The sequence below is a fragment of the Cyprinus carpio genome, unplaced genomic scaffold (assembly GCF_018340385.1).
Source record: "Cyprinus carpio isolate SPL01 unplaced genomic scaffold, ASM1834038v1 S000006795, whole genome shotgun sequence".
Taxonomy (NCBI): domain Eukaryota; kingdom Metazoa; phylum Chordata; class Actinopteri; order Cypriniformes; family Cyprinidae; genus Cyprinus; species Cyprinus carpio.
Window position 1 is genome coordinate 132,012 of NW_024879381.1, and position 27,750 is coordinate 159,761.

The 27,750-nt window shown below is 39.8% G+C and overlaps 1 protein-coding gene and 1 pseudogene across 1 annotated transcript; one reads left to right on the forward strand and one right to left on the reverse strand.

Annotated features, from left to right (window-relative positions):
• Positions 1–7,670: 7,670 nt before the first annotated feature.
• LOC122144870 lies at positions 7,671–20,088 on the forward strand (annotated as a pseudogene).
• A 4,108-nt stretch (positions 20,089–24,196) lies between these two features.
• Positions 24,197–26,766, reverse strand: LOC109113393 (insulin-like growth factor-binding protein 1). Its single transcript, XM_019126193.2, has 4 exons — positions 26,245–26,766; positions 25,401–25,558; positions 24,766–24,894; positions 24,197–24,524 (listed from the first exon to the last, which is right to left on the reverse strand). Exons 1-4 carry the CDS (start codon positions 26,621–26,623, stop codon positions 24,486–24,488), a joined length of 705 nt encoding a protein of 234 aa, XP_018981738.2. The 5' UTR covers positions 26,624–26,766; the 3' UTR covers positions 24,197–24,485.
• Positions 26,767–27,750: the final 984 nt, after the last annotated feature.

The window sequence follows — 27,750 nt, forward strand, 5'->3', positions numbered from 1 at the left end:
CTTCAGCACATTTAGTGTAATTTTGTTTTTGTACTAAAATTCCATTTCAGTTTATTAGTGACTTTTCACCACACTGTTCACTCCTAAGTAGTTCTCTACAAGTGAAGTACAAGAGAAGAATTTGCAGATCTTGCTGAGGTGGCTTTTTTGCTCACCACCCCAGCTACTTGGACTTAAGGACACCCTGGAGACTGTGTTGGCATGCTTATTCTCAAGTGCATTTGCAGACTCCAGTGTCCCATAGCTAATGTGCGACCCCAAACCCTTCCCTTCTCTTCCTCCCTTCACATTCCTGTCATGATTGGCAGACTGTCAGCCTGTAAGAGATAGAGACTGTCGGTTCTGTCATCACAGAGAGTGAGTTAGGGAGCTCAAGACTTTGTTTCCTCCAAATGAGCCTGGCAGGGGATAAAAGTGACTGGCGTGGGAGTTTTATTTACACTGTTCCAGCATAACATCACTGCCAAACAATATTTAAATGCACACACACACACACACACACACACACACACACACACACACACACACAGATACCCTCCACACCAGCCACCTCAGTAACCAATAGATGTTCTGAGAATAAGTATTTTAGGAGAAAGCATCACATACAACTCTTGTGCAAAAGGCAATCCCAGAATGTACTGAGATAGTTTCAGTAAACATAAATCTAAGATGGCTGACAAGATATAAGAAATGATGAGTATTAAAAATGCTTCATGCCTAAAATTTGTGTGTGCGTGTTTTATGCTTGCAACAGTGCCATCCTGTTAGCTTAGCAGCATACTAAGGTCAAACTCTTTTGAAATCAATTGTAAGTAGAGTCTGTGTCACTGACTATGTAGCGTGTTTCAAATCTTAAATGGGGAATGCCTTTGTTGCTATTATGTGGCAGTTATCTAAGTTTTGGAGCAGAGAATGTACGACTCGAAAGGTGTGTTTGAGCATGTGGTGAATGTGGACAACGTTGGATTAAACCCTTATTTGGTTATAAACAAAAAAAGACTCCACAAGGCAAGACAATTGCTAGTTGTTGCTCAGCAAAAAGAATAGAGGAAATAGTTCAGTGCAATTAAAATGTATTATTTTACACAATGTGCTTGAGTAGTGTGCTGTTAACTTAGCAACATGCTAACATCATTTTTTTTAATCAGTATTTATTAGAGTCACAGAGTTTCTGATGATTCCATGGCTTTTCTTTCATATTGCGATGTACAGTACCTCAGATTACAATGGGAAATGAAGTCTTGGTTCTGTTTATTGATTGGACTTAAGGAGTAAGTTAAACTTAAATATCAATGCAAGCTTCCAGTCAGTTGTGGATGTTTTTTTTTTACCAGAAAATTGAATTATGACATTTTGATTAAACATTATAAGGTCAAAAAATAAATAAATAAAATTCACGTACATGAATGAATCTTTCAAAATAAAACAACATCAAAATAGCACTTACAAAATAGCCGGGGTGAATTTTGATTTCACACCGACTTTTAATTAATCCAAGATGGATGAGGTGAGGAAAATACAGCACAACAACCTGAGCTCAGCTTCAATCTACTCATCACCTTAACTTTAACTGCATTTGTAGTCGACGCCACTAGCCAGACCGATAAACAAACACAGACCGGAAGTTTGTGGGCCCGATGAAACCATCTATAGTCTTTACTATTCTATGCTCTCAAAGGCTAGGGGCGTGTCTGTTGTTGAAACCACGCCCACTGATGGGAAAGCTGCCACCTCTCTCAACTTTCAAATACTGCTACAACCTGAATGGATGCTCCCCCTAGCAGCTGAATTGGATTTACACAGCCATATGGTATAGATAGCTAGCAAACAGTAAGCAGTAGAAACTAACGGCAATGACAGTAACTCGTGACTGAGTGTGCAAACCACCGATGCTAAGCGCTCTAGACTAGTTACTATAGTGTTTAGGGGAGGGTCCATGCTCAGTGGCTCCATTGCATCATTGAGACATGATTTCAGGCCCGCCCGTTAAAAATATTTAACTGTTTTAGAAGTTCACAGTCTTTGTAACGTGTTTTCAGCAATACATTTCTAACATTTATAATGTGTTTTAGAAACAATTCTCTAAACGGTCTTTACATAGACTTTAATAGAGTAGTGTGTACCTTGTAGATGCACTGCTCCCATGCGTTCCATGACCAAGATGGTGGACAAGGTAAGAGAAAAGTTGATTATTTAAAAAAAATGGTTCCATCTTTGGAAGGAAAGAACAAATAATTTTAGTAATAGCCAATATTTGTGTGTGCTATGCAATGTTATGCTTATAAGAGTTGTATGCTTTTAGTTTAGTTTCATGCTAGATGGAATCTCTTCTTCAAGTGCTATTTGTGTTATGCTGCCTTGGTAGAGTTCCAAATCGGTCACTTATGAGGTTCCATGACTGTCTCGATGCTGCTTTAGAAGGCAACTGCCTATGCAGGCAGTATGCAACGAGGCAGTTTGAGCCATAGTGAACTTGCAAGGTGTGTGTGTGTGTAAGAGAGAGAGCATGTGGTGAATGGGGACAGTGTTGGGCTAAACCTTTATTGGGTCTGCTCCATCTGTTTTGGCTCATACTCAAACCATGCAGTGCGAAGTCATGCTCGGATCTCACACATTCCTTCAGCTTTATACGCTCTACTGTGTGCTCACTATTTCCATCTTCAGAATTGCTCTCACGGAGAAGCTTTTTCCAAAAATAGAGTGAAGCTCAGAGAGCTTATTGCAAAAAAAACACAAAATGATTATGTTCAGCCTGTTTCGCTTCTGATATTTCTCACAGTGACAAACCACCTGTGCGTCACGCCTGCTTTCTCTAAATCGGTCTGAGCTCTCTCCATTTCCATTCTGATCTCGCTCTGTAGCCTAGCAAAAGCAAATATTTTCTGCTACCCCCCCCCACCATTTACCTTCACTCATTACCTTTTTTATTTATTTTTTGCTGCTGCTGCAATAGCCGAACAGCAAGTGATTATACACACGGTGGAATTTGATCTCTGCGCTGTTAAGTCACATGCTGTGACTGTAATTATTCGTTCCTGAAGAGAGAGGCACAACAGAAGAACAGAGCACAGAAACATTCAGGACATATTCAGTTCTGGCCTGTGAGCGCAGTGCGCATTTGGTTTCCTTCCTGGTTGAATTACAGTTTGCTATCGAAATCTGGAGAGGCTTTGGGAAATGGTCCATGGAAAGATGATGTTGTTCTTCACAGGCAATGAGTTTGTTTGAGCCAGATCTGAAAAATAATGTCTTCGTGAGTTTAGATTCAATGAGGCCATTTATCTGATAATGTTGTTTACATTTTTAGCCTGCAAATGGGCACAGAGGCCTCACATTGAACGCTTTCTTGGCTCAGAGTGTTCAAGAGGCATGGTCGTAGATTTGGCCATGTGCAATGCAAAACAACTACTGAATGTACAATATAAGTATTGTATGTTTCTATGCAGTATTTATATTTTATATGCCTTTATAACTTAAATTACCAGTTTCTTAGGTGCTGTTTATGAGTTGTTTATTCTTGGCCCATTCGTTCTGGCTTGAACAACTGCAGATCTAGCTGGTGTGTGTTTTTTGTTTACATTTTAAAGCCACGAGATGTTTAATTTTACATTTAAAATCATTGTAAATGTTTTTTTTTTTTTTTTTTACTGTACTGTGTACATCTCTTTTTTTACTGTTTAAGATAAATCAGTAAACTGGTTTAAGTGTATGGTTAAAGCATTTTAATTTAAGTAAAGCATATTAAATAAATAAAACAGCACACTTAAAGTTCCTTAAAGTATTTTAATAAAATATATTTTCTAAAAATATATATTAAATATATATTAAAGATTGTCTACTTTAAGGACTTTTTCTACCTTAAGGACATATTTTAACCCCCATTCACATTACTGAAATATGAATAAGATTATTGATTATTATATAAGAAAGAAAGAAAGAAAGAAAGAAAGAAAGAAAGAAAAAGAATGTAAATGTGCTGCAAATTGTCCTGAAAATGACTTAAAATAGCACATTACATTTTCTTTATGCAAAATATGATTTCTTATCTTTTCTCATCTTTCAGTTGTAGGGTTTAATAACTCTTTAAATAACATTTTACATTTTGTGACATTGACACAAATACTTTTCCTAAACAAGAACATCTGATAATCTGCAGAGACATTTGTTTGGGTGGTAGATGAGAGAGTGCTGTGCAGGTGTCTGAGGCAAATTTTTGATGTGTAAATGAGGAAATGAGTAATATGCTGTTTGAATTCTGAACCCAAGGCATTGTAAATCTTTTTTTATGATTTCTTTGTGTCACAACATGACGAGTGAAGCCAAATCAAATCTTATTAGAAACACATGGTCTCCTAAAATAAGTGAAATTCGGATACTTTCAGAAAATTTGCTTCCCAGCTGTTACACAAAGGGGAACATGTGCATAACAGAAACAGGCATAGAAAACCTTTAAAAAGTTTAAAATGGCTTTCTTTTAGAACAAACCAAGCCCTTAGTAGGAGATGCACTACACATATGCTTGCAAGACAAAACCATTTGAGACAATATGGTGTAATGTGACAGAAAACCTCAATGCCAACAATAAATCATGCAATGTATGTGTTTAGTGCATTAATGCATATTCGTGTGTGATTCATAATATAAAGTGGCAATGCCATCAGGGATGTGTTGTTTTCTATAAAACTCCCTCGGAGGAACGAAACAAATAAATCAACTCCTCCACCCCCTTCTCTCATTCCCTCCATCCCACTCCAGAAACCGCTGATGAAAACCCAGTATTAAATGAGTGTCACAGTAACAGTTGTCATATGTGACACACAGCAGAGCAGGAAGGACAATTAATGATTTACCATCCAACTCCGAGATCAGCCAGAGGAATGTGAATGAGAGACAGAATGTTGGAGACGTGCTGACACTCAAATGAAAAAAAGTGTGAGATTCAGATAGATTATAGAGGATATTAAGACTAAGAGACGCTTAAAATGTAGGCCCGCAGTTTGGCGTCCGTCCTTTAGAGCACAGCGTTTTCAATAAACATTCAGCCAGCTGCAATAATATTCACAGAAATAAACACTCAGACTCGCACACACCAGCAAACAGGCCCTTCTAAATGCGATCCAATGATTTTGAGAAGTTACACGTTTACTGGCTTGCACTGATAAGGAATCGTCAATATGATCAAAGTCAATAACCCAGTCATGGATGGCACCATCTATCGCTATCTTATCAGATTGTACAGTCGGGTGCAGTTTGATTTTCGGTCTCTGTCGCTCCGTGCAGAAACACTAGGCAGGCGCTGTGCATTCCATTCCCAAAATGCTCCTGGAGACCAGAGGAGAGCCCTCACGTGCCGCTTCTTTAAACGGAAGGAATTCCTGAGGTATACAGACAGACAGACAATAAGAAATCTAGAGCAGGAGAGCGAGGGAGAAATATGCAGAGTCATAAGAAAACTAATCTTAGTAGCAGAGGGTGCTGTTAGTGGGGTTGTGTGTGCTGGGGGTATTTCCTTACCCCCTCTGCTTGTTTTCAGTGGGCCAGTCTCAACACTGGGGTCTGCAGGCAGGCCTGTAGGCCTTTATTTTCCCAAAGCTGGAGCCACCGAGCTGTACAGCCTGTACAGACTTTGTGTTATTACAGAGCAGAGGCAGGAGGGGTGTTCAGCGCTGAAGCAGCACAATCCAACATCCAACCCACACTCTAATCATCTCTTACCACCCAGTGAGAAGGAGAGATTGACTGAAAAAGAGAAAGGATGCAGGCCTGTCGTGAAAATTCACGGGTCAACATTTTTCTCCCACAGGCCCAATGAGGAGTCACGGGGGTCAAGGTTACTAGTTGGATGGATGAATGGATGGTGAAAAGTTGCAAATGGTCAGTGAAGATTCTGTTTGGTTGAATGGGCTGATCATGGTACAGCAGGTGTCATGAGACCGCTAATGCCTGACCACCCAAATTGCATTTTCCACATTATTCTGCAGTGTTCAGAGAGTTCCTCTAATATTCACTGGTAAAAATTGGTCTGGGCTATTTTTTAATGTTTTGTACACCTTACTATAAGTCACTGAGACCATTGTATTAGGTTTCCATTGTAATGTTTGTTCTAAAAATAAACAGATGCATCCATCAGAGGATAATTTTAAAATATTTGTGTAATATTTGTTTTATTAATTTTGACTTAAAATTGTATTTGCTGTTATTTTTTCCATAAATATTAAGCTAATGTTTCTACTGTTCTATTGTTAACAGTTTTCTTTTTGTCTGTATCGAATGCACCATTAGTCTAAAGAAGACAAGTGGTTTGGAGAATAGATGGATGGGTGTATCCAATAAACCCTAGTCAGGTTAGACGCCATATTGAATTTAACACAGATGAAATGAGGCTGTGAGGGATAGGCTTACAGTCTTTTCAATGGCACACACTGTATGAAGGGTTTAGATCACATAATTTTCCAAACACACAACTTTTAAATAGTTTTACAGTGTTTCCTTCCATACAGATGTTTTGTTGTTAAACAACAGTAGAGTCCATTGAACGCACCTGTACTAGGCTACTTCTATGCTTCAGTGCCTCGTTTTCATTCTAGTGAAGAATAAAATGTAGTGCTACCCTGATTATTCACTTTAAAATAAATTCAGACGTCCAATTGTCATCAGAAAATATGTGTGACCCTGGATCACAAAACCAGTCATAAGTAGCACGGGTATATTTGTAGCAATATCCAACAATTCACTGTATGGGTCAGAATTATAGATTTTTCTTTTATGCCAGAAATCATTAGGATATTAATTAAAGATCATGTTCCATGGAGATCTGGATCAGTGCCTTGTAAATTTCCTACTGTAATTGATATATCAAACTTAACCCACAATTCCCGGCCGGCCCAACTCCTTCGACCTCGATGGGAGTTTTGACTTTTATTTGGACAACATTAAAGGCAATTTTTCTCACTATATAGACTTTTTTTTTGACCCTCACATTTCCAAAGCAATTTTTCCTCATATAGATTCCAATTAGTTGTATCTCGACCAAATATTGTCTTATCCTAACGAACCATACATCAATTGGAAAGCCTATTCAACTTTCAGATGATGTATAAATCTCAATTTCAAGAAATTGACCCTTATGACTGGTTTTGTGGACCAGAGTCACATATTGAATTGTTACTTTATTTGTTTATTAGTAAAAGTGTAGTTCTACTTGAGCAGTTGTTTCAAAAGTTACAACTGTGACCAGGACACATACTTTCCTACTTTTTTTTTTTTTTATTATTATTATTATTATTTGGGCTTCAAGGGAGTTGAATGTGCTCATTTGTATTACACAAGTTCATAGTACTTAGATGTTGCCTACATGATATGTTGTTTACATTACCTTAGTCAACAGGTGTTAACTCGCTACCTTTTTCAGCTTTCCAAATGCTAGTAGGCTAAATGCCTATAATGACCGGTCTAAAAGCCCTCGCAAGATTTCCCTGTTTTCCACCCAGGTCTCTTGTTTTGAATGATTTCATTAAGGATGCGCGCGGTCCCTTAAGACCGAGAGCGGTGACTACATAATTCATACCGAGGGGAGTGACTTAGTGCCCGTGCTTTTGCTGCCTGTATAAAACCTGAAGGTCCACTTAAACTCACTTACAGATGGAGAGATCCAGCCGCTTCATATTCACAGTCTAGTCAAACCGACGTGACAGCAGCATTTGAGCCAAAGCACCGCTACTTTCCCAAGGCATATGTTGAGAGCTCAGGCTTTAGTGTAATCATATATCCAGGTGAGGTGATCTGACGCACCGTTTTTCCACGCATCTACCCCCTCCTGCGCTTCGGCTCCATGACGGGACTGTGTGCGCTCTGCCTGACCGCGCTGCTCGCAGCATTCGCCCGGCTGGCTGCAAGCGTCAGCCCAGTGGTCCGCTGCGAGCCATGCGACGAAGTGGCGATGGTGCTGTGTAAACCGCTGCCCGGGACTGCGCCGAGCCGGTAAAGGAGCCGGGCTGCGGGTGCTGCATGACTTGCCCGCTAACCGAGGGCCAGGCGTGCGGAGTGTACACAGGGCGCTGCGGTACCGGGCTGAGCTGTCAACATCGCCCCGGGGAGAGCAAACCTCTGCAGGCTCTGCTGGAGGGACGGGGCGTGTGTGCGAAGACACCGGACAAAAAGCCCAGCGGCAATCCATCGCACGGACACGGTAAGCGCACAGCACAGCCGTCATTTCACCGTTAGTGTAGCGTATGTGCAGTGTACTATTTATTCAGTGACTTTAATGGGGGGCAGAATTTTTGTGAGTGAAAATTAAAACTTTTTGTCACATACCTGCGATTTGTTTAATAGAAGAATAAATAATGACCGGACTTTATGTCCGATACACTGTCGGGCGGCATACTGTTTGCTATGGTTACCTCTTAAGGCGAATGAGATTTATTCAGAAGTGCATTCTGACTAACTTGTAATCTAACTTTTTTGTTTACTGAAACGTTGTTAGTAAACATTTATACCTACAAGTAGCTGTATAAGCACACATAGGCTACTGTTTACACATACTTTCTTTTGACAAAAACAGCTTAAACCAGCCTAAAAGATGGTCTTAGCTGGTTCGCGAGCTTGGTTGGGCTAATATATTGGATAAAAATGAAAACCAGGTAGACCAGGTAGGACCATTAATCTATTTTAGGATATTTATTTATTTATTTTAAGCAGTGAGGCCTTAATTAGTGACCCCCCACCCCCACCCCCAATTTACAGCCTGTGTGGTGTCTTAAACACTAAAAACTAAAACACATCAAACACTATCCACACGGTTGAGCGTATGGCTTGTGTGTTCAACTGTGTATCAGTGTGAGTTTACGCTGCTGTGTGTACATGGTTTATATGTTCGCAGGTTAATAATGCTGCTGGTCTTTCTCCTCTCTGTAGGAGGGGGGTGGCTTTTTCCTCTGACTTTTCATAAGATGCCAGCACATACCACTAGCGACACTGCACTCATGCCACAATATAGACATTAGCATCTCTAAACAGGTTTTTTAGGGTTGTGGGTTACTCCAGATAAACAAGATAAGCTACCCGTGTTGACATCCTGATATGTATTTTCTGCATGACAACACATTCTGCTTTTGTTTTTATGGCATTATGCTGGTAATGCATCTCAACAGGTTATTTTCTGCCTGACGAGATATTGTATTTTTAAACATGACTACTGGTAGGTCATCCTGAGCAGGTAGGTCAGAGTTTCAAAACACCGGCATGACGCAGCGACCTCTGGTAACAGGCAGTCGTCATGAAGTCCAGCCACCGAGAGACGGCCCCACACTACTGCCGTTGTTCTCGAGGTTCAGCGCTACAGCAGCCTCTCTATGCTGTTTTATGTGTGTGGTGTGTATGTGTGTGTGAGAGAGAGAGCCAGAGATGGAGAGAGAAACAGCTCTGTGTATCTGTGTGTGTGCACTAAAATTTGGCTTCACCAACCCAATCGTTAAGAATGCCACATTCGTTTATATATAGTCTCTGCAGAAGAGCGGAGATCACCGTTTTGTGAATGATGCTCTCTAGATGTTTACTGGCTCAGGAACTCCGCACTCTCCATTGAGAGGGTCAAGAAACAAGCTAAATGGAAATGATTGGCATAGGATTTCTAACGAAGTAATTTCCTTGCGGGCGAGCTGAGAATAGATCTAACGGCACCTGTGTCGAAGGTTTTATTGTGCATCACTTAGTATGCATTTATTAGCTTGCACCTAGCCAACACATTCATCCTAGCAAATTCCTTTAAGACAGGGAAGGCTGTGGACCCACACGACCAAAATAAGTAGCGTTCTTGGTCATAACTGACGTCTAGCTAGCTGACTGAATTTGTTTTTATCCTCTCTAGTTATTTGAAAGAGCCGCTGTGGTGTGTTGAAGCAATCAAATATGACATTGTCACACACAAAGGCTATTGTTAGGACCCAGAGTCACTTTTAAAAAGCAGTTTTGGGGGCGCCAACTGTTTTTACAGTAGTGCCTTACCTCATGTTTTTCTCCCTCCACTGCCCTTTCATTTGAGCCCATGCTGCTTTTCAGTGCTCTTTTCCCATCATACCACACTTTATGGTAATTACACACTCTGGCCAACCAGAGAGCGCGAGAGCAATTGCCATGGTGTGTGTCGCTCCACCCCATGGCTCTGCCACACACATGAATTATGATATTTTTGCAGGGCTTGATTGGTCTGGTAGCAGTGTGGCCCAGTGTGATTCTCTGGGTGGGAACAGTGGTGGAGGCAAGAGGAATGAAAGATCATGAGGTTATGAGTTATGACGTTGATTGTGCGTATGCAGTTATATACTTAATCATGCAGATTTCTCAGAAGAGGCGGATTTCATTCTCGTCCCGAGCCTTGGTAATGAAATTCTCCTGCCTTGTGCCCAGTCACTCATTTTTACTTTTGAGAAGAAAAACCCTACGTCTGTTTCACCCTCTCATTCACGTTCTACCACGTTTTGCCAGGAATGATAAATGTAAATGTTCATGTTTTGCTCATTTAGGATTGAACAAATAGTGAGGTTGAGTGACTCAAAATGGGCCACTAGGTGCTGGAAAAAGGTTTTACAAAAGTTTACATTGGGGGTTAAATTTTGATGTTTTTCCAGTTCCTGAATTAGATGGCCCTCCATTCTCTTCCTCTGTCCTGGATTTGTTTATGTGGAAGGTACAGTGGGTCATGCATGGGAAGCAGGCATCAACATTTTATTAGCAGTCATTATATGCGATCATTACAATTGCTTACCTTGTTCGAGTTGTTATGTTGCAGAAGTTGCTGTTGTTGATGTTGTTGTTTGTTGTTGTTGTTATGTCATCGTCAATGAAGGCATAGTTTAATTCTGGTTTGGAGAGCAGCTTCCATGGCTACAGAGGAGTGTTTGGTGTGCCACAAGTGCGCACTTACTCACATACACACCACAGTGGAAAATCTGTTTTTCACTTAACTCTTCCACTCTGCTGAATCCTGTCCACTATCTCTACAGTTCTTCACAATATTCAGACCTTGTGCACCTTCATATATCTCTCGATGCCAGTCTTTGTCTCTCACTTTCTATATTTAATAGCCTATTGGGTTTGTCTTTCTTTCTAAATATCTTTTTCTCTTCTACTCCAGCTGTTTATTAGTCTCTCATTCCTGCGAGAACTCTGCTTTGTTTTGTTCGGCCAGAGACTGAATATTTATTCAACAGACAAGAGCTGTAAAACCCCAAGAGGACAGCATGTTTAAACAGTGCCATAATTCATCTTCGCCCAACGCTCTCTCGCCAGGCATTTGTTGAAGCTGACAAATGCACTTCTTGCTAGACCCTTTACTGGTCAACTGCTTTTACTTGCAGTTGAGAGAATTTACCATGCAGTTAGTAAAAAACAGAAATTAGAGTGCATTTTGGGACATTGTGTCTCAAGTGCTTGCATTTTGTCCACAGTAAATGCCTGCTCAAAGGCACACTTTAAAGAGTGATGAAGTTGTCCTTCGAAATCTGTGCCGGCGACGAGCTCTCTACATTTAGCTTATTGGCAGAGGTTTTCTTATCAAAACGACATACAAGAGCAAATATTTTGTCTGGGGAAATTAAAGGGAATTTGCATCTACTTACTGTATCCTTGCTCCAAACGTGTCAAGTCCTATACGTTATCTACAGATATCTAAGAATGTCCGTGCTGCTTTTTTCCATGAAAGGACAATGGTTGGTGATTGGACATGGTCATGCTTCAAAAGGCACCATAAAAGTAGTCTATATGAGTAGATAAGAGCTTTCTCATCCTCTTCATGTTTCTGCCACATTCCAAATTTGCACCTTCATGATACTGTACTGTATATGCAGGAAACCAATGGAATTTGTGTATGGTGTCAAGCGTGCTATGCTTTATAAAGAAGTTCTTTCATACTGAAAATAACACTTGTTTTTAATGACATGAGGATGAGTACATGATGACAGACGTTGAACTTTTCTCATAATGGATCTAGTAGTTAAAAGTAAATAATAATTAAGTGTGAAATAGGGATGTTGATACAAATTCACTAATAATACATCTAAATGTTATTTTAGTAGAATAAGTATAGGGTTCACGTATTGAGGAATGGTGTGGGATGAGAGGAAAGGACATCTAGACCACAATGAAGCCACATTTGCATTGAATAGATTTTGTGAGCAGCCACAGCAAAGCTTCAGCTGGGCACAGAGAGGAAAGCATGTGATGTTTGTTGGTTAGACCATCCTACCGGACCATGTGTTAGTTGAAGGCAGGCAAACGCTCCGTCCTGTAGCCGTATTTGGTTTCAGGTCAGGTGGGTCTGTCCTCTGCTTATAACGATTGTAACTTGGTGCACTATAAATACTATCACTCCTCCGCTTCCATATCCCCCTTTCTATATCTCTTTCTCTTCTGCTACTTTTTTCTCTGTGTCTTTCTGATAAGCTTTAACACTTTCTATTGTAAATGTTTGGCTTGTAAAAGCAAGTAAAATGCCTATTCTTATGGGGCAGAATCTTAGAATAGAGCTATTCAGTCTGTAGTCCTAAAAGCTGGAAGACAATGTGCATTTTCTAGGCCATGGGTTCCCTCTGGAATTTCCAATGTTTTTTTTTAGAATAGCGGTTTTTCGATTATGAGTGAAATAAGGCCTGTGGTAAACATTACTTGCAGCGACTTTTTAACGTTTTTGTTCTACTCGATAAATTACACAGTCATTGCTCAAAACTGAATTTGGAAGCTTCTGGGTTTTTTCAGTCATATATGTTGATAAATAATGACTACAAGTACCACAGGGTTGATGAATCAGACAACAATTGTAGCAACTTACATTTTAAATAAACACAACAACTTCACAATTCTGGTTTTAGGTAGGACTCGATAAGTCTTTTCCAAGTAGTGTTAGCCACATTGAACCTTACTACCCTAAACCTAATTCCCAAGGAAACCGATGGCGAAATAGCAATCTTGGCTGGCCTTACCAAATTGATGTCATCATGCAAGTGATGTACTCTATATTGCTAATAGATGTTTAGGATTATGCTACTTCAGGGCTGTCCAATTTCTGCTTCTGGAGGGCTGGCTGCTATCCTGCAGAGTTTAGACCAGTCCTCATTAAACACACTTAAACCAGCTAATCTAGATCTTCTAGAACATTCTAGGCAAGTGTATTGAGGAAGGTTGGAGCTAAACTCTGCAGGACACTGACCCTCCAGGAGCAGGATTGGATCCCCTGTGCTATTTTGTTTCATGTGAAAAGATGCAGTTGTATGAACTGCTGCTTTTGTTAATAGTAAAAATTGTTCATATGTATTAATACACTTATCTTTTGATTCAAGATAACCCTGAAGAGGAAGGAGAGGAACATATCTCAAATGATACTAAGGCAAACAGGCCCCGGGGGAGCTGAGGGACAGTCCAGAACACAACAATTGTTTTCCGGAGACACGCAGGGAGGGCCAAGGATGGCAGTAGAGCCCATAGATACTTTGTCACACACCAAAGAGGAGATGATCAAAAAGAGATCAATTGAAGATACGTCAGATCTTTAAAGGGGAACCAGTTTCCAGTGGGGTTCATACAGATATTCACAACTTCAGTCTGGAGTCAAAGAGAGAAACTGAATATGTAAGCACACACAGTTCTTCCGCCAACATGCATTTTTAAGAAAAAGCATGTATTGGAGTGGAGTACATTCTATTCCCCATTCTACTTGTTTGCATTATCCAACCTCCTCACATGTTTGCAAGTAAGATATTTCCTGTAATTGTGCATTCGCTGTGTGTGTACAGGGCCCGTGTCGTCGGGAGATGGAGAGCATTATGAAGAATTTTAAGATCTCAAATGTGCTGAACCCAAGAGGCTTCCGCATTCCAAACTGCGACCAAAAGGGTTTCTACAAGAAAAAACAGGTAATTACCTTTTACCCGAGTGCCTAGACTTTTCTTTTGCAGATGCTTTTTATTTGAAGTCACTTACTTTGCACCCAATTACAGGGCCTATCCCCCATGTGGGCTAAGTACCTCGCTCAAGGCGTGGGAATAGGTGTCCCTTTTTAGATCATACTTACCTGGGATCAAACATGCAACCTTTGTGTAATCAGCCCAGATACTCAAACTATTTTTTTACCACCATCCGTGTACAAGACGATAAGTAAACTGTCATGGCCAACTGTCACAACAGTATTAGAAAAGTAGGTGGGGGGCCTATTTGTATGTGCATGCTGGTTCTTGAAAGTATCTGTTGTTTCCTCAACTGACGGGGTGCATGAGTGAATCTGAACAAAGTGGTTGGTGGGGGCAAATGCAATTCTCGGAAAATTTGTGAGTCACCCGCAACCCCCTATTAAGAACACATGAGTCCAAAAGGCCTTGTCTGAATGGCCCTAATGAGTTTGGGTGAATTTGGAAAACCTCTCTGACAGATACCACAGTGACCCCGGAGGCCTAATGACAACACTGGAGAGATAGAGATGGAAATGTTTCAACAAAAAGGATGAGAATTTAGAATCAATGTGAAACATGTGTTGCTTAGGAGCTGCTTTCATGCTGAAATACAGAGTATGAAGTCTACCCTGATATGCACACATATACCCACGCCACACGCTTAATAGCATGTGGGTTCCATTGAACATGTAACCCAATGAACGGACCCTGGGTTTCTGGAGAAAACGGCTGTGCTCTAGGGCTAAGATCGCAGAGTCAAGAGAAAGTGATAAGTTCAGGTCCCAAGAAACATGTTCTGCACACCCTTGAGGGAAAAGACAAGGGTCCTTGCAAATGGTTTGCATGAGTACCTAAGAGAGATTCATAGTGGCACCTGTATCAAAAATAAAGTTTTTGGAGACTGTTCTCATGCTCCAACAGTAAGTGTAGTTGAAAATCTGGCTTTGACATTTTCCAGTCCTGTTCCTGCCCTCTGCCCTCTGTCCATGATTATCTATTTTAAATCCATGTTTGAAAGAAAGGACAGTGACAGGTTAACAATTCAACTAATCAATGTCTAGTGGTTTTACAGCTCAAGCAAAAGACAAACCGTATACTTGAGCACAAAACAACATAAAATTAAAAACCATACCACATCCTTTCATGTATCTGGCTTGCACAAATATAGTTTAGTTTGTTTTGTAAAAATCAAACCCCTATGCTTAGATCTCCTGGGATCTCTGGTAATAGTAGAAGAAACATCTGTATGACAGGCTGTGTCCACACATGATGAAGATCAAGCTGATCAGATTCCCCTCCGACTGACTCCAACTGAAATTTCTTTGCTTCCATCATGGTGATTTAAGCCGAAGCCTAAGTCTTGGTCGACCCTAAGATTACAGTCATTCATTTTTATTTTGGCATCAAAAACAAACATGCACAAACTCCTGTGCATACATACTCACACAAGTGAACTGTAGATGTCCTGGATGCCTGGGGGTCCCTACACTCCCCGGAATAAGATCTGTAATGGGAGCGTTTGTATATGTATGTGGGGGTATGTGTGTCTGAAGGCCATACCTGGGGAGAGCAGAGTCCAATCCATGCTAATTTTAGCCTTGATTATATGAATTGCTTAAAAAAAAAAAAAACAAAAAAATCCAGTGTGTTAGTGGAGGCCAGGCATGCCGGCCCCAGCGCCGCCAACCCCCTCTACACTTCCCAATCCAGATGCATCTCTCACCCAGGTTACTGTACTCCTGCGCTGGGCTGGAGCAGTGCTCGCCCCCTCATCTACTGGCTTCCCTAGCTCTCCCAGGGCCAGGCAGTCCACTTAAGCTCTCATGCTGAATAGGATCGGGGTGAGAGACTAGAAGAGAATGCCAGGCATGCTGGGAATGATCCAGGGTGTGCACGCTTCCACTCAAACACCAATACACAGATATGGTCACCCATGCACCAAAATACATACAGTACACATATTTCATACTACACTTTGCAAAGACACAGGCCCTGGGGCAGCTTCTATCCCAAACAGCATACTTCCTAACAGACACAAACACACATGCATACACTGCTCGTATAGTTTTTGCAAAGAAAACAACCACTGTTCTGATTCACATGCAGCATATTGTGTATGTGCGTGTGTGTGTGGTGTGTGTGTGTGTGTGTGTGTGTGTGTGTGTGTGTGTGTGTGTGTGTGTTTGTGTGTGTTGTGTGTGTGTTTTATGAGTTCGTGTTTACCCTGTGGCTGCTTTTAATGCCCTTCCGCCTTCCTGCTGCCCCATAAGGGCATCATTATGGGCCAACGTTGACTAAAGTCTTGCTTTGTGACACACACACACACACACACGCACACACCAACACACACACACACACACACACATATAGTTATATATATAATATATATATATTATATACTATATATATATATATATATATATATATATATATATATACAGTTACACAGACATATATACACATAGTCTCTTTCTCCCGCTTTTACATAGATTGTCCATTCACAACACAGGTCTGTTGTGTTGCAACCTCTAGAAATCGCCATGCTGATATGTGTGTATCCCGCACCCTACTTATGCCATTCTGTCTTTCTCTGATACAGACACATACACACATATATGAGAAGACATGCAGTAATCAGTCATCAGTCCATGCCACTATGCGTTTTGAGGGTATGTACAGTATTGTAACATATGTAAATGTTCTTGACTCTCTGGTCATATGGAGCTGGACATTAACTATGTTGTTATGTGGAGAAAGATTTGGGACTAAATTCAATTCACCTCTCGGGGGGGGCAGCAAATAAATAGAAATTGTGCGTTCAATGTTGCTCATTGCATCAGTTGAGAAAAAAAACAAAACTTGATTTACATTAAAATATCACTTTTTATTGCCTGGTTAGGACACTGTGGTACAGTGAAATACCTAGCTTTAGTCATTATTAGTCCCCCCTTACATCAAACAGAAAGCATCCTGTGTGCCTGTACAGTCTGAATGGAACATTCCCATAATACATAGCTGCTCAGCACCGAGTAGTTTCCTGCACAGGCTTAATTTGTGCCTGAACAAGCAGGATCTGGATCCACCTTCCTCTGAAGCTGGATCCAGCACCTATTATAGTGGATCCCCCACCTTATACGCCCCTGCAAGAAATTGATGCAATGACCATATGTTTGATGAATAAGCAAGTATAATATTAATGTGGTTGATAACTTGCACAATATTAAAAGTACAAAGAAAAGATAACCATAATTCATTAATTATTAGGAAAGGCACTTTTATATCTAATGCGCGTTTATAAGCAAGATTGTAACGCACGTTTTTAATTTATTTCATACCATTTATTTATTCCAGTCCGAGTTCCGGGACTTCATAATTTTACAAATTAAGCACTGGAGCCCTTCCTGTACACTCATTCTTTCTCTTTTGTTCAGATGCAGACAAACTCGTAACCAAACAAATAAAAAGTCTAGTGATATATGTTACTTATTTAGTCAAATACAAATGTTTGTCATAACAAAAAAATCAAGTGGGTGTGGAGACAATTGAAATTAAAAGGATGAGTGTAGCATTTGAAGCAGCCCCTTGTAGAGGCCAGGTTTCATTCCCAGACTGCTCTTGTTCTGCTTGAGGTATTTTAATTTGGTACTCTTTCAATAAAACTGCTTTTGATCTCTTTTTCACTCTCTCTCTCTCTTTCTCTCTGACTCATCCACTCCACAAAGTCTGTTTATCTTTCTTTCATTCTTTCTTTCTAGTTTGTTACCTCCTTCTTTCCCCTTGTGTCTGAAAGAATAAATTTTCACTAATGAATGTACCACATGAGGATGTGTGTGTGTGTCGGTGGGTGTGAATGTTTGTTTGTGTGTGTATGTGTGTGTTTGTTTTTGCCTGTGTAGTATAATAAAATAGGCTCCAGATGACTTTGAGTCTATGCCAGTTTCTTAAAATAGACCTAGAAGCCCTTTAACAGTCCATGGCAAATATATTAGCTTGGTCAAATTTAACTTCAACAAATTTAACATGAACTTAAAATCACAGTTTCATCAGCAGCAGGCTGACAGAAACATGCATTTAAACCTCTCATAAAAGCAAAACTTGGTTGTATGTGTATGTTTATGAATTTTGATATTCACAAGTTGACAAAACTTGCATGTAAAAAATAAATCAGCAAATGCAAAACACACTGCAGATCATTTTACAGTACAGTATGTGTGTGTGTGTGCTTGTGTGTGTGTGTGTGTGTGTGTGTGTGTGTGTGTGTGTACACCTTGCCTGTGTCCGTTAAATTCCCCTAAACCACAGAAGACAGTTTGTTTGATGCACTTAATTTTTTATATTTCTCATAAACACATAAACACACTCACTGTGAGTGGCAGGCATGCATTCTTTCAGCTTAGATGTGATATTTGTTTTGCACATATCTCTAACTCACTGCCAAAGGAGAGAAAGACAAGCACGAGAGAAACATGCTACACGCAATAACTACACTCAGCCATTGAGATAGGCCCAAGCATGTTTTGATATTCAATGTGACATTCGTTCTTAGTTGTTGTAATGGTTAAACATTTAAAGTTATAGCCTCATTCATTTGTTAAAGATTTAAAAAAATTTAAGATAAATTTAGTAAAACTTATACAATCATTTCTGTGTGAGGGATCCATATTAGATAGCACATACACAGACATGTTCATCGCAATTAAGAATATCTTAAGTTAGCTAATCAAAAGAGCTTTTCTTAACTAGCTTTTGCAAGTGCTAAGCTAGTAGACTAAGTACTGTATGTTCAGTTTTGATACAAAGGCTTAGCATGTGCCTATTTCATCCTTGTCCAGTGTTTGCGCTATTTCTCTGCAAAAGGTATGAGCAATAAAAATGTCTTTGTACTCACACAAGTGCAGGCTTCTGTTGTTGTTGATGTTTTTCCAGTAGTTTATTGCTGATGTTATTATTTGTTCCATCTCTTTTTCTGTTGTTCTTGTGCAAGAAAAATCAAGCGAGTTCTATACTGATGATGACACATTTATGTACACATTTTTCACATACAACCTAGTGTGCATGTAAAAATGTGGAAAAGGCTGATAGCTTTCTAACCAAAGGCTTACTAAAAACACAAAGAATGGGAAATGTTTAATTTGAACATTAGCTTCTGTAATGTAATGTTAAATGTAAGGTATCTTTCTAACCAAAGGCTTAGGTAAAACGATCTTCTTTTCTATAATTTCAGGCACAGTATAATGTTTTTAACACATACATTAGCATGTAGCATTAGCATACGCAAATAGTTCGACACAGATTGTGGCGTGAAACATTTGACACAAATGCACTAGAAAGATTCATTCTTGTCCAATGTCTGTGCCTTTTCACTTCAAAAGTTGTGTGATAAAAATGACTTTGTACTCATTTAAAATAGAATTAGTGTTCTGATGATAAAATTTGCATTGCACACAGTACGCATACCCTAGCATTCACGAAAAAAATAAAAATAAATAAAAAGTATACTTTGGGCTTATCAATTAATTTTTTGTCTCAGCCAGTAGAATTGCTTTGAGGTCCAAGAGGGATAGATCTTTGTGAGGGGATATTAGGATTCACATAAAAATAATAAAAATAAATAATTACACCCTAAAAATTTAAATTGACACTCCCCAAAAGCCGTTGAATAATTCACACACTGAATATAAAATTAAATGGGATTTTTATATAGTTGTGCAAATTATATATATTTCAACAGATTTCACTTTGCTCTGTCCCTCTTTTGCTTCCATACTTCCCCTTAAATCCCCTCTGGCATTCCTTTACCCCAATCTCTCTCCCTCGTTCTCTCTCTGGCTCTAGTATCCGTGTTACTCGCTCTCACCTAAGTGTAATGCGATGAGAAATGTGTTTATGCCACTGTCTCTTCCATTTGGAGCATGTTGTCTGTTTTGCATATACCCGTCCAAATATCATATGGTTATGCATTCTCTTCCTGTCTCACCCACTCTCTCCGCAGTGCCGTCCATCCAAGGGCGCAGAAGAGGCTACTGCTCGTGCGTGGACAAGTATGGACAACCCATACCCGGCGTCTACGATGGAAAGGAGAAAGTCCACTGCATTAACATGGAGACAAAGTGAAGGGAAGAGAGAGGCAGAGCGGTGGAAACAGGGAGACAAAGAGAGAATATCTCCCCTGAAGAACTACATGAATACAAATTCAAAAGTGCTGTCCCCAAAGCTGACCTCCCACTGTATGCTGAGGCATGGACTCACGTGACCAGAACCTCACTTTACACTTCAGGAGAGTAGGGAGAACGAGAAGAGGAGACAGAGAGCGTGTCATGTCTTCAGTTTTGGACTGTATCCTGAGAGGGAAGTGTGAACATAGTCAAAAGTACAAGCAAATTTTAACTCCGTAATGGCACACTATGTCTGAGCAAATGTACTCTTGTGTACATGAGGGAGGTTGTGTACTTGTTCAGTCTCTCTCTTCTGCTACAGCGTGTATTGCTCTCTGCCAGCGGCTCTCTCTAAGTCCTACTTCCGGTTTCTGCCCTCCTGGTGTAGGGTCGTTTCTCTTCTGGCATGCTCAGTTGGCACTAGGCGGCTCCAGCCATAGACTCCATCTGAAGCACAAGCACTTCATGCACTTTGGCCCCTCCTGAACATATACTCCAGCCTGTCACTAGGCTAACAGATAGATAAAACAATTCGACCAATTGTAAACGATTCTATACCAGGACATATTTAGATGAACGCCCCTTTTGTTTATATTATCTTACATCGGACGCAGAGCTCTTAGCTTGTGTTGTCGGGACAGCACTGATATGCTCCGCTTGGGCATTATCTCACTTTCAAAACATCATGAAGCACTTTGATTGTTGCTCCAGTCGTTGACTATCATTGTCCATCACATTTCTAAGTCGTTTTGCTGAAAGCATGTATTTTTGCGCGACATCCTGTTTATGGGTTTGAATGTAACCGTAACTCTACAGTGCCCTGAATTACCGCTGCGACGAAATCGGTGTAGCTATGGCAGTTTGTGAAATCGATGCCTTAACAAAACCATGGGGAAATGTGTCGCAGGTGTTTTCGCCCTCTGCCTCTCTAAAAATCCATATCGATCGCCCCAGTAGGAAAGCTACAGGCTAACATGGCTTTGGCCAATGTTGGATAACCAGGGCCTTGTGTTGTTGTCTCAAAACTGACCTCCTGAGAAAAGACTTGAAAGGTGGAGGGTGCCAGAGAGGTAGCCCACACGTTAGCTTATTAGCATAGCGTCGACAAAAAGCTCACCCCTTTCCCAAACAGCTAAAGAAAAGACAAACAAAAATATTTGGTGCTACACCTTATCTGACTTGATTATGGGGAAAGAGCACACGAGTGTGCTAAGGCTATTAGCCCTTCCTTAACTTGTACATTTTGTCTTGTGAAAGATTTTTATATGAATATATATTTTGTTTCACGGCCAGCTAAAAGAGGCATGTGAACTTTATGCTATAAAGATTATTTATCCAAGAAAGAAATATAAGCTGATCCAAAACTTTGTTCCTTTGAGAAAAAATTCAGTGACCCGTTGACTTGCACAATAGTGAAACATAGAACTCAGCATATTTTTGGGAATATAATCACTATAAAGTCCTTTTGTTTTAGTTTTAGCTTTGTTGTTTATCTACAGTGCGGAGTACGATGTCGTGCTGTCTTTTGCTTTAGTCTTAGCGAAGATGCTGTCCTTGAATCGTTTTGTGTAAGGTTTAGTTTAAATCTTCAGGTTATGTAGGGCCTTCTAAGGTATGAATTAAGCTAAATCTAAGCTTAACTTTAGCTAACCTAAGCTAAACTAAGCTAAAGTAAAGTGAACGCTAAGATTCAGTAAAGCTGAGGCCAAGCTTCTGTTTCAAAGAATATCAAGGTCAATGTTCAAGCTAGTTTGATCTTCAAGAAAGCTTGCCACCCTCATTCTGTGCAATGCCAGGGTCTCTCAACCCCGCAAGTCACTTTTAAAGATCCCTCCGTTCACGGGTAATTGCTTTTTTTTGCTTTTTTTTTTTTTAAATTTTGGTTCTTTAAAAAGCTTTTTAATGTTACTAAACTAGAAATTATACAGCTATCAGCCTTTCTTCAAGAAAAGGAAATGTTTTTGTTCAAATATAATTGTATTTCATGCCTTTTTTTAATAAAAAAAAAATGTAAACACTATTTTATTTACACGATGTGACAGACTGTAATTTCACAACTTTGAGGGGATTGTTCACCCTAAAATGACAATTCTGTACATTTTGTCAGTGGAGTCTATTGTTGTTCAACTGTTGTCAAGAGCAACTGACAAAAGCAGTTTTTCAAAAATATCATCTTCCACAAAATAAAGAAATGCTGGTTTGGAATGACACAAGGGTGAGTAAATGACAGATTTTTGTCATTCATGGGTGAACTACTCCTGAAGTATGCAGTTCGGATTTGTTTTTAACATATGGAGGCCATTCATTCATTTTAGATAAGGTGACTAGTGTCACCGTCAAGAGTTTCAAAACAATGGTTCTTTCACAGAAAGCTTATATGTTAGCTACAGTAATTTTGTCATTAGTATAACACAGAGTGCCGGGGGGCAATGGAGATTTAAAATCTCTTGTGTAACAGGTCAACATCTTTGAACCGCTTCATTTCACACTCTAGCTTGAGGCCCCCACGCAGGTCATTACTCCTCAAATCTACACACAGAGACCCCATTCACATTAGCATAGTTATTCACTTGTCCTAGCAATGTCAGCGCAGCCAATTCTCAAAAAAGAAGCTGCGATGCCACATTCATGAAATGAAATCGCCTCATACTACAATGAGCGTCAAACACTCCAGGAAGGTACTCTTTTTTTTTTTTTTTTTTTCAACTTATTTTAGGTGTCCATGAAAATACTAATTGTAAAACCACAAACAAGGTGTTACAATTGTGTTTGTTTGCTACTAATCGAGTAATTTAGACACCCCTAATGTCAAGCAGGCATGGATTATTCAATGAAGCAACTAAATTTCGTCTACTGCGGTTTTTACAAAACTGAGATTTAAGGTGTAAAGGGTGGTTGCCACGGAGGCTGGACATCAGGAAAAAAGGGGGGAGGGGGGTACTGCTGGCCGGCCAGCACAAACACAGCCCAGGTCAAAGGCACCGTAGAGAGAGTGGAGCCCGGTTTCCCCAAAATACTGAGCTGAAATTAGTCCGCCTCATTTGAGATTACCACGATAAGGACACACATATGCGCGCACACATACTTGTCACCGTTCTGCCCTGCAGGCAGTTTTAAATATAGACTAAGACAGAACATAATCAAGCTTGGGCAGCAGGAGAAATCGAGAAAGAAGTGGAGTTTTTTTTGCACTTTGTGGTTTTTTGTTAACCAGCTTCTCGTTATGTTCAGGTGCTTGTTGTTTTGTCCTGACATTACTAATTGAGTTTGATTCAATCTTGCTTCATAGTTCACTGCAGCTTCTCGTCTGACCCGAGGGCGAGTTTGTTAAACGGCTGACACTGAGGTGCTTGTAAATATGATTTATTAAATAGTTCTTTTTTTACCCACAATGACTTACAATATACAAAACCATGAAAAATATATTATACACATGAGCAACTGCTTTGGAGTGAAGCAACGTCTGGATCTCTTTTCCTCATCACTTAAAAAAATAATAAATGGACCACAGTATTAGACAACACAAGTATGACCGACAAATACAGTAAGACTGTAATCTCACTTTGATCATACAGCGACAAGCAATTTACAAACACTTGATTAATTAAAAATCTTAATTTAAAAGAGAGGTAGGAAACAGGCAGGTACCCGTTTCAAAGCTGTGAAAATCAATACTCTTGCATGTAAAAAACACAGAATTGGTGGGAAAAAAGATTCCCACTTTTAGTGCCCATCTAATCTCAATATTTATAAAAACAAAAACAGAATTCATGTAGTAAAATATGATAATAATAATAAAAACATATACAGTATAAAAATATGGCAATGTTATGGACAGTGACAAAGAGGTTTGGTCCATGCAGTGCTTTTTTCCATATCAGTCCTCCCAGCAAAGCAAGCCTGAAGGAAATTTAAGACGAGACACAGTCATCTATATACAGCAAATATACAGATTTACACCATACAAAAACATGTATAAGGCATAAGGAATAAATATTCTTATCCAGATATCGAAATGAATACATTCAGTTTAAATAAATAAGTATGGGTACTTCATGTAAAATACATATTCATTTTCTTTACAGAAAAATAGATCTTTTTCTCTTTTTGTTGAGTTTAGGGAGTTTACCAATCAAAAAACAGTGTACCTGAATTAAATACCACCACTAACATAAATAAATACTAAGATATTTTTAAAAAATATAATGATAAAAATCAGTGGTATGATATGTATGTGTGTGAGAGAGACAGATCAGTGGTTGAGCACTTCAGATCCCCCAGCATGTGTGTGTGTGTGTGAGACAGATCAGTGGTTGAGTTCCTCGGGACACTCGGCATCTGCTGGCAGGTCACTTGATCCAGGAATCTTCTTCCCGTTCCAGGATGACACACATCAACACTTCCCCCTCTGGCCATCCAGAGATGATTCACACTGCGGGGGGAGAACGAGAGACAGAGAGAGAGGTTATTTCATTCTCTAGAAACACAAGCTTGCATGCACAGCCTAGTTCTCAGTGGAGTGTGGTTCTAACACTCGGCCATCACACATATATCATCGTGTTGAGAATATCACACGTTAAGCTTTAGATACCGACACACAAACTCTCAATGTGAAATCAAGATGTTAGGTGGTTTCTGTAACAGATACTTGCACACAAGACTCTTCTTCTTACCTGTTTGACTTTGTAGTGACCATGTTTGTCACAGTTTGGAAGGTAGAACCTGGTCATTTTGTCTCCCAGTTTCTGCTGTGATTTAGTGATCTTTTCAAGGGCTGTCTGCAGTTCAATATGACAAGGACCCTAGAAAGATAAAATATAGATATTTAGAAACATTTTTCAAATATTTCTAAAAACATTAACATTTATTTGAATACTTTTTTTTTATTGTTTCAATTGTTTAGGAAATTATTATTAACAAAACTACTACTAATATTAATTGTAATTGGTGGTTGTTGCTAAACTACTTATACAACAACTACTAATAATAATGATTATTGTTATTAAAATAATTATTAATTGTTTTATTTGTTGTTATCTTAATATAATTTTTATTCAATAATTGTTATTGTTATTATTATTTACAACCTCAAGATCATTTGGGGGGGTATATATATAGTGACTAAATATAGTCACTCTTAAATGCAATTGCTTTGAAAATGCATCAAATTATGCATCCCCCCCATAAATCATATACGAAAAAAATTCAAGAAACCTTCTACTGCCCTCTGGTGGCCGCAAGTTGTACCAGAGTCTCATTTTAAAAAGCCTTTACGCATATCCATAAAACCGAGGCGCTTTAGACTCACCAGTTCTACGAGTTTCTTGCGTATTGCGTTGCCTTTGGCCTTCATGCTCTCTTTAGCAGTGATGACCCGCGGGTCGAAGGGCTTGCCGTGGCCGGGCACGAACACCGTTGAGCCGCCTTCGTTCACTGCTGTTGGCCCGTTGTGTGACTCCGGGAGATCTGAAAGAAAAGGAAAGGACAGAATTATTGGAGGGATTCCGGGAGCCTTGAACAGACTTTAGTTAACGTAATTTTCCATTATTAATTGTCTCTCCAGAATGCTTCATACAGGTTTTACATTGTTTTAAACGTTTGTGCTAAAGACCGATAACTCAGTCAGAGCTCATAGTTTCACTTGTCGCCAAAAAAGGCGCTAAATGAACAGAATCGCTAGAGGACGTAACCATAACAACGGAACGTCTCTCACGCGCTTTCCGCCGAGATTCTTTTTCACCGGTAAATCGACACATTGTGACAAGGCTCATCTTTTGTAGCCTATTACTTTCTTTATAAATTTACATACCACAAAACTTTGTGTTGTTTTTTAAAGAAAGTTTTTTGTTGCTGTTGTTGTTGCTAAATATAATTGACGTTTGCGTCAATTTGCATTGCGCTATAGGAACCTCGACAGATTTACATTTAATAGCTAATGAAACAGATATTTATTTAGATATGAATATTTCTTTTTTAGAACTTTAATTGCATTACAATAGTCGATTCTATAGTTCGCTATATTTATTATATATCTAAAATATCCAAGTGATTTGTTAACGCTGATGAAATCTCGCCAAAGGTTGAATCAGCGAGATGATGCAATGAACTCTCAGGACGCAGAGCTACGGCGAAGTCTTATTAAACGCTGGTACCTGGCGTGTTGTCGCTTTGGTTCTGGTCAGGCTCGGGGGTCTCAGTGCACACCCCGTGTCCTCGGGTGAGCGTGGCATGCAGGGGCCGGGCTTCTCCAGGTTTGGGCAAGCAGCGGAGCCCCGAGCCGCAGGGCGCAGTGTAGATCCCGCAGGAGTCGCCTCTCTTCAGTGCGCAGGCGAGGCAGCAGCCGCAGCCCGTCTCTTTAAGCACCTCCTCACAGCTGGCATCCACCGCAGGACACTCAGCCAGCCGCTCCGGGGAGCACGGGGCGCAGCGGATAGGTTCCTGTCCAACCACTGGAGAAGCCCGGAGCCCCGGCGCTGACAGGAGTGCGCTGAATGCTGCCGCCCAGAAAAAGTTCAGAAGCAGTATGTTCATCCCAAAGCAAGGATCAGAATAAATAGATAAATAAATAAATATCAGCTGAAGTGAAATGAGGAGTTCCTCGCAGGCTTTTCGCTATCTAAAATGACTAGCTCTCTCCGGGTCGCCTCGCGGTATTTATACGCGCACTGGGTCCCGCTGACACGTACATGTTTGACGCATTGGCAATATCAATGATTTCTTAAATGATCCCCCTCTGTTCCTATTGGCTGGTGGAGATCCAGTCCGAGGTGTTCCCTTGAACACAGCGCGTAAAATGCGTCACTGTTTGTGTCGGAACATAATGTGTATAATAGTGAAAACGTGCGCTTAGGCTATCCCAAAGCATCATGTCGGAAATAACAATAATAAGGCGTCTTCTCCATAGATTCAATCCAGCAAATCGGTATTTGTAGACTAAATACGAACTGTGTTCTTTATGAAATGAATGCTCATTTACATTTCAGGACATCAGGGCATTCAGTGTTTATTATCCACAATGTGCTTCTTGTTAGAAATGCTTAAAAAATGGAAAAAAAACAAACCGTTAATAAGATTTAATATAAAATAAGCTTTGTTTGTTTATTTGTTTAAACCAGTATATTATATATAATATATATATATATATATATATATATATATATATTATATATATATATATATATTTATTTATTTATTTTGTGAAAATTCCTTATTCATGAATGCAAATTCACTAGGCTATTAGAAAACGTTTAGTTTAACCCTATTAGTTAAACCAGGCAGTAAAAATAATAATGAATTTGAACTCGTTTGAACTATATTCCGCAACCTCATTCTGGACCATCGTTCATTTATGATCCAATCATTCATTCATTACAACAAAAAGTGAAAGTATGCCTATTTCTAAACTAATTTTCTATGCAATTTTGATAGACTGAAGAATACGCTATTCAGGTTCATGTTGTGGGTTTACTGAAGCTGAAGAATTGAGTAATGCAATTTGTGATTAATTTTAGGACAGGGCGAACCAAGCTCATCACTCATTAATTTCCCTCTTGGAAACTCTTATACAACCAATTTCTAATGCCAAACTGTCGCGTCCCATTTCTTTGGTCTGGGATTCATTTTGACGCGTTTATTCGGGCGCTAACAGTAACGAGATG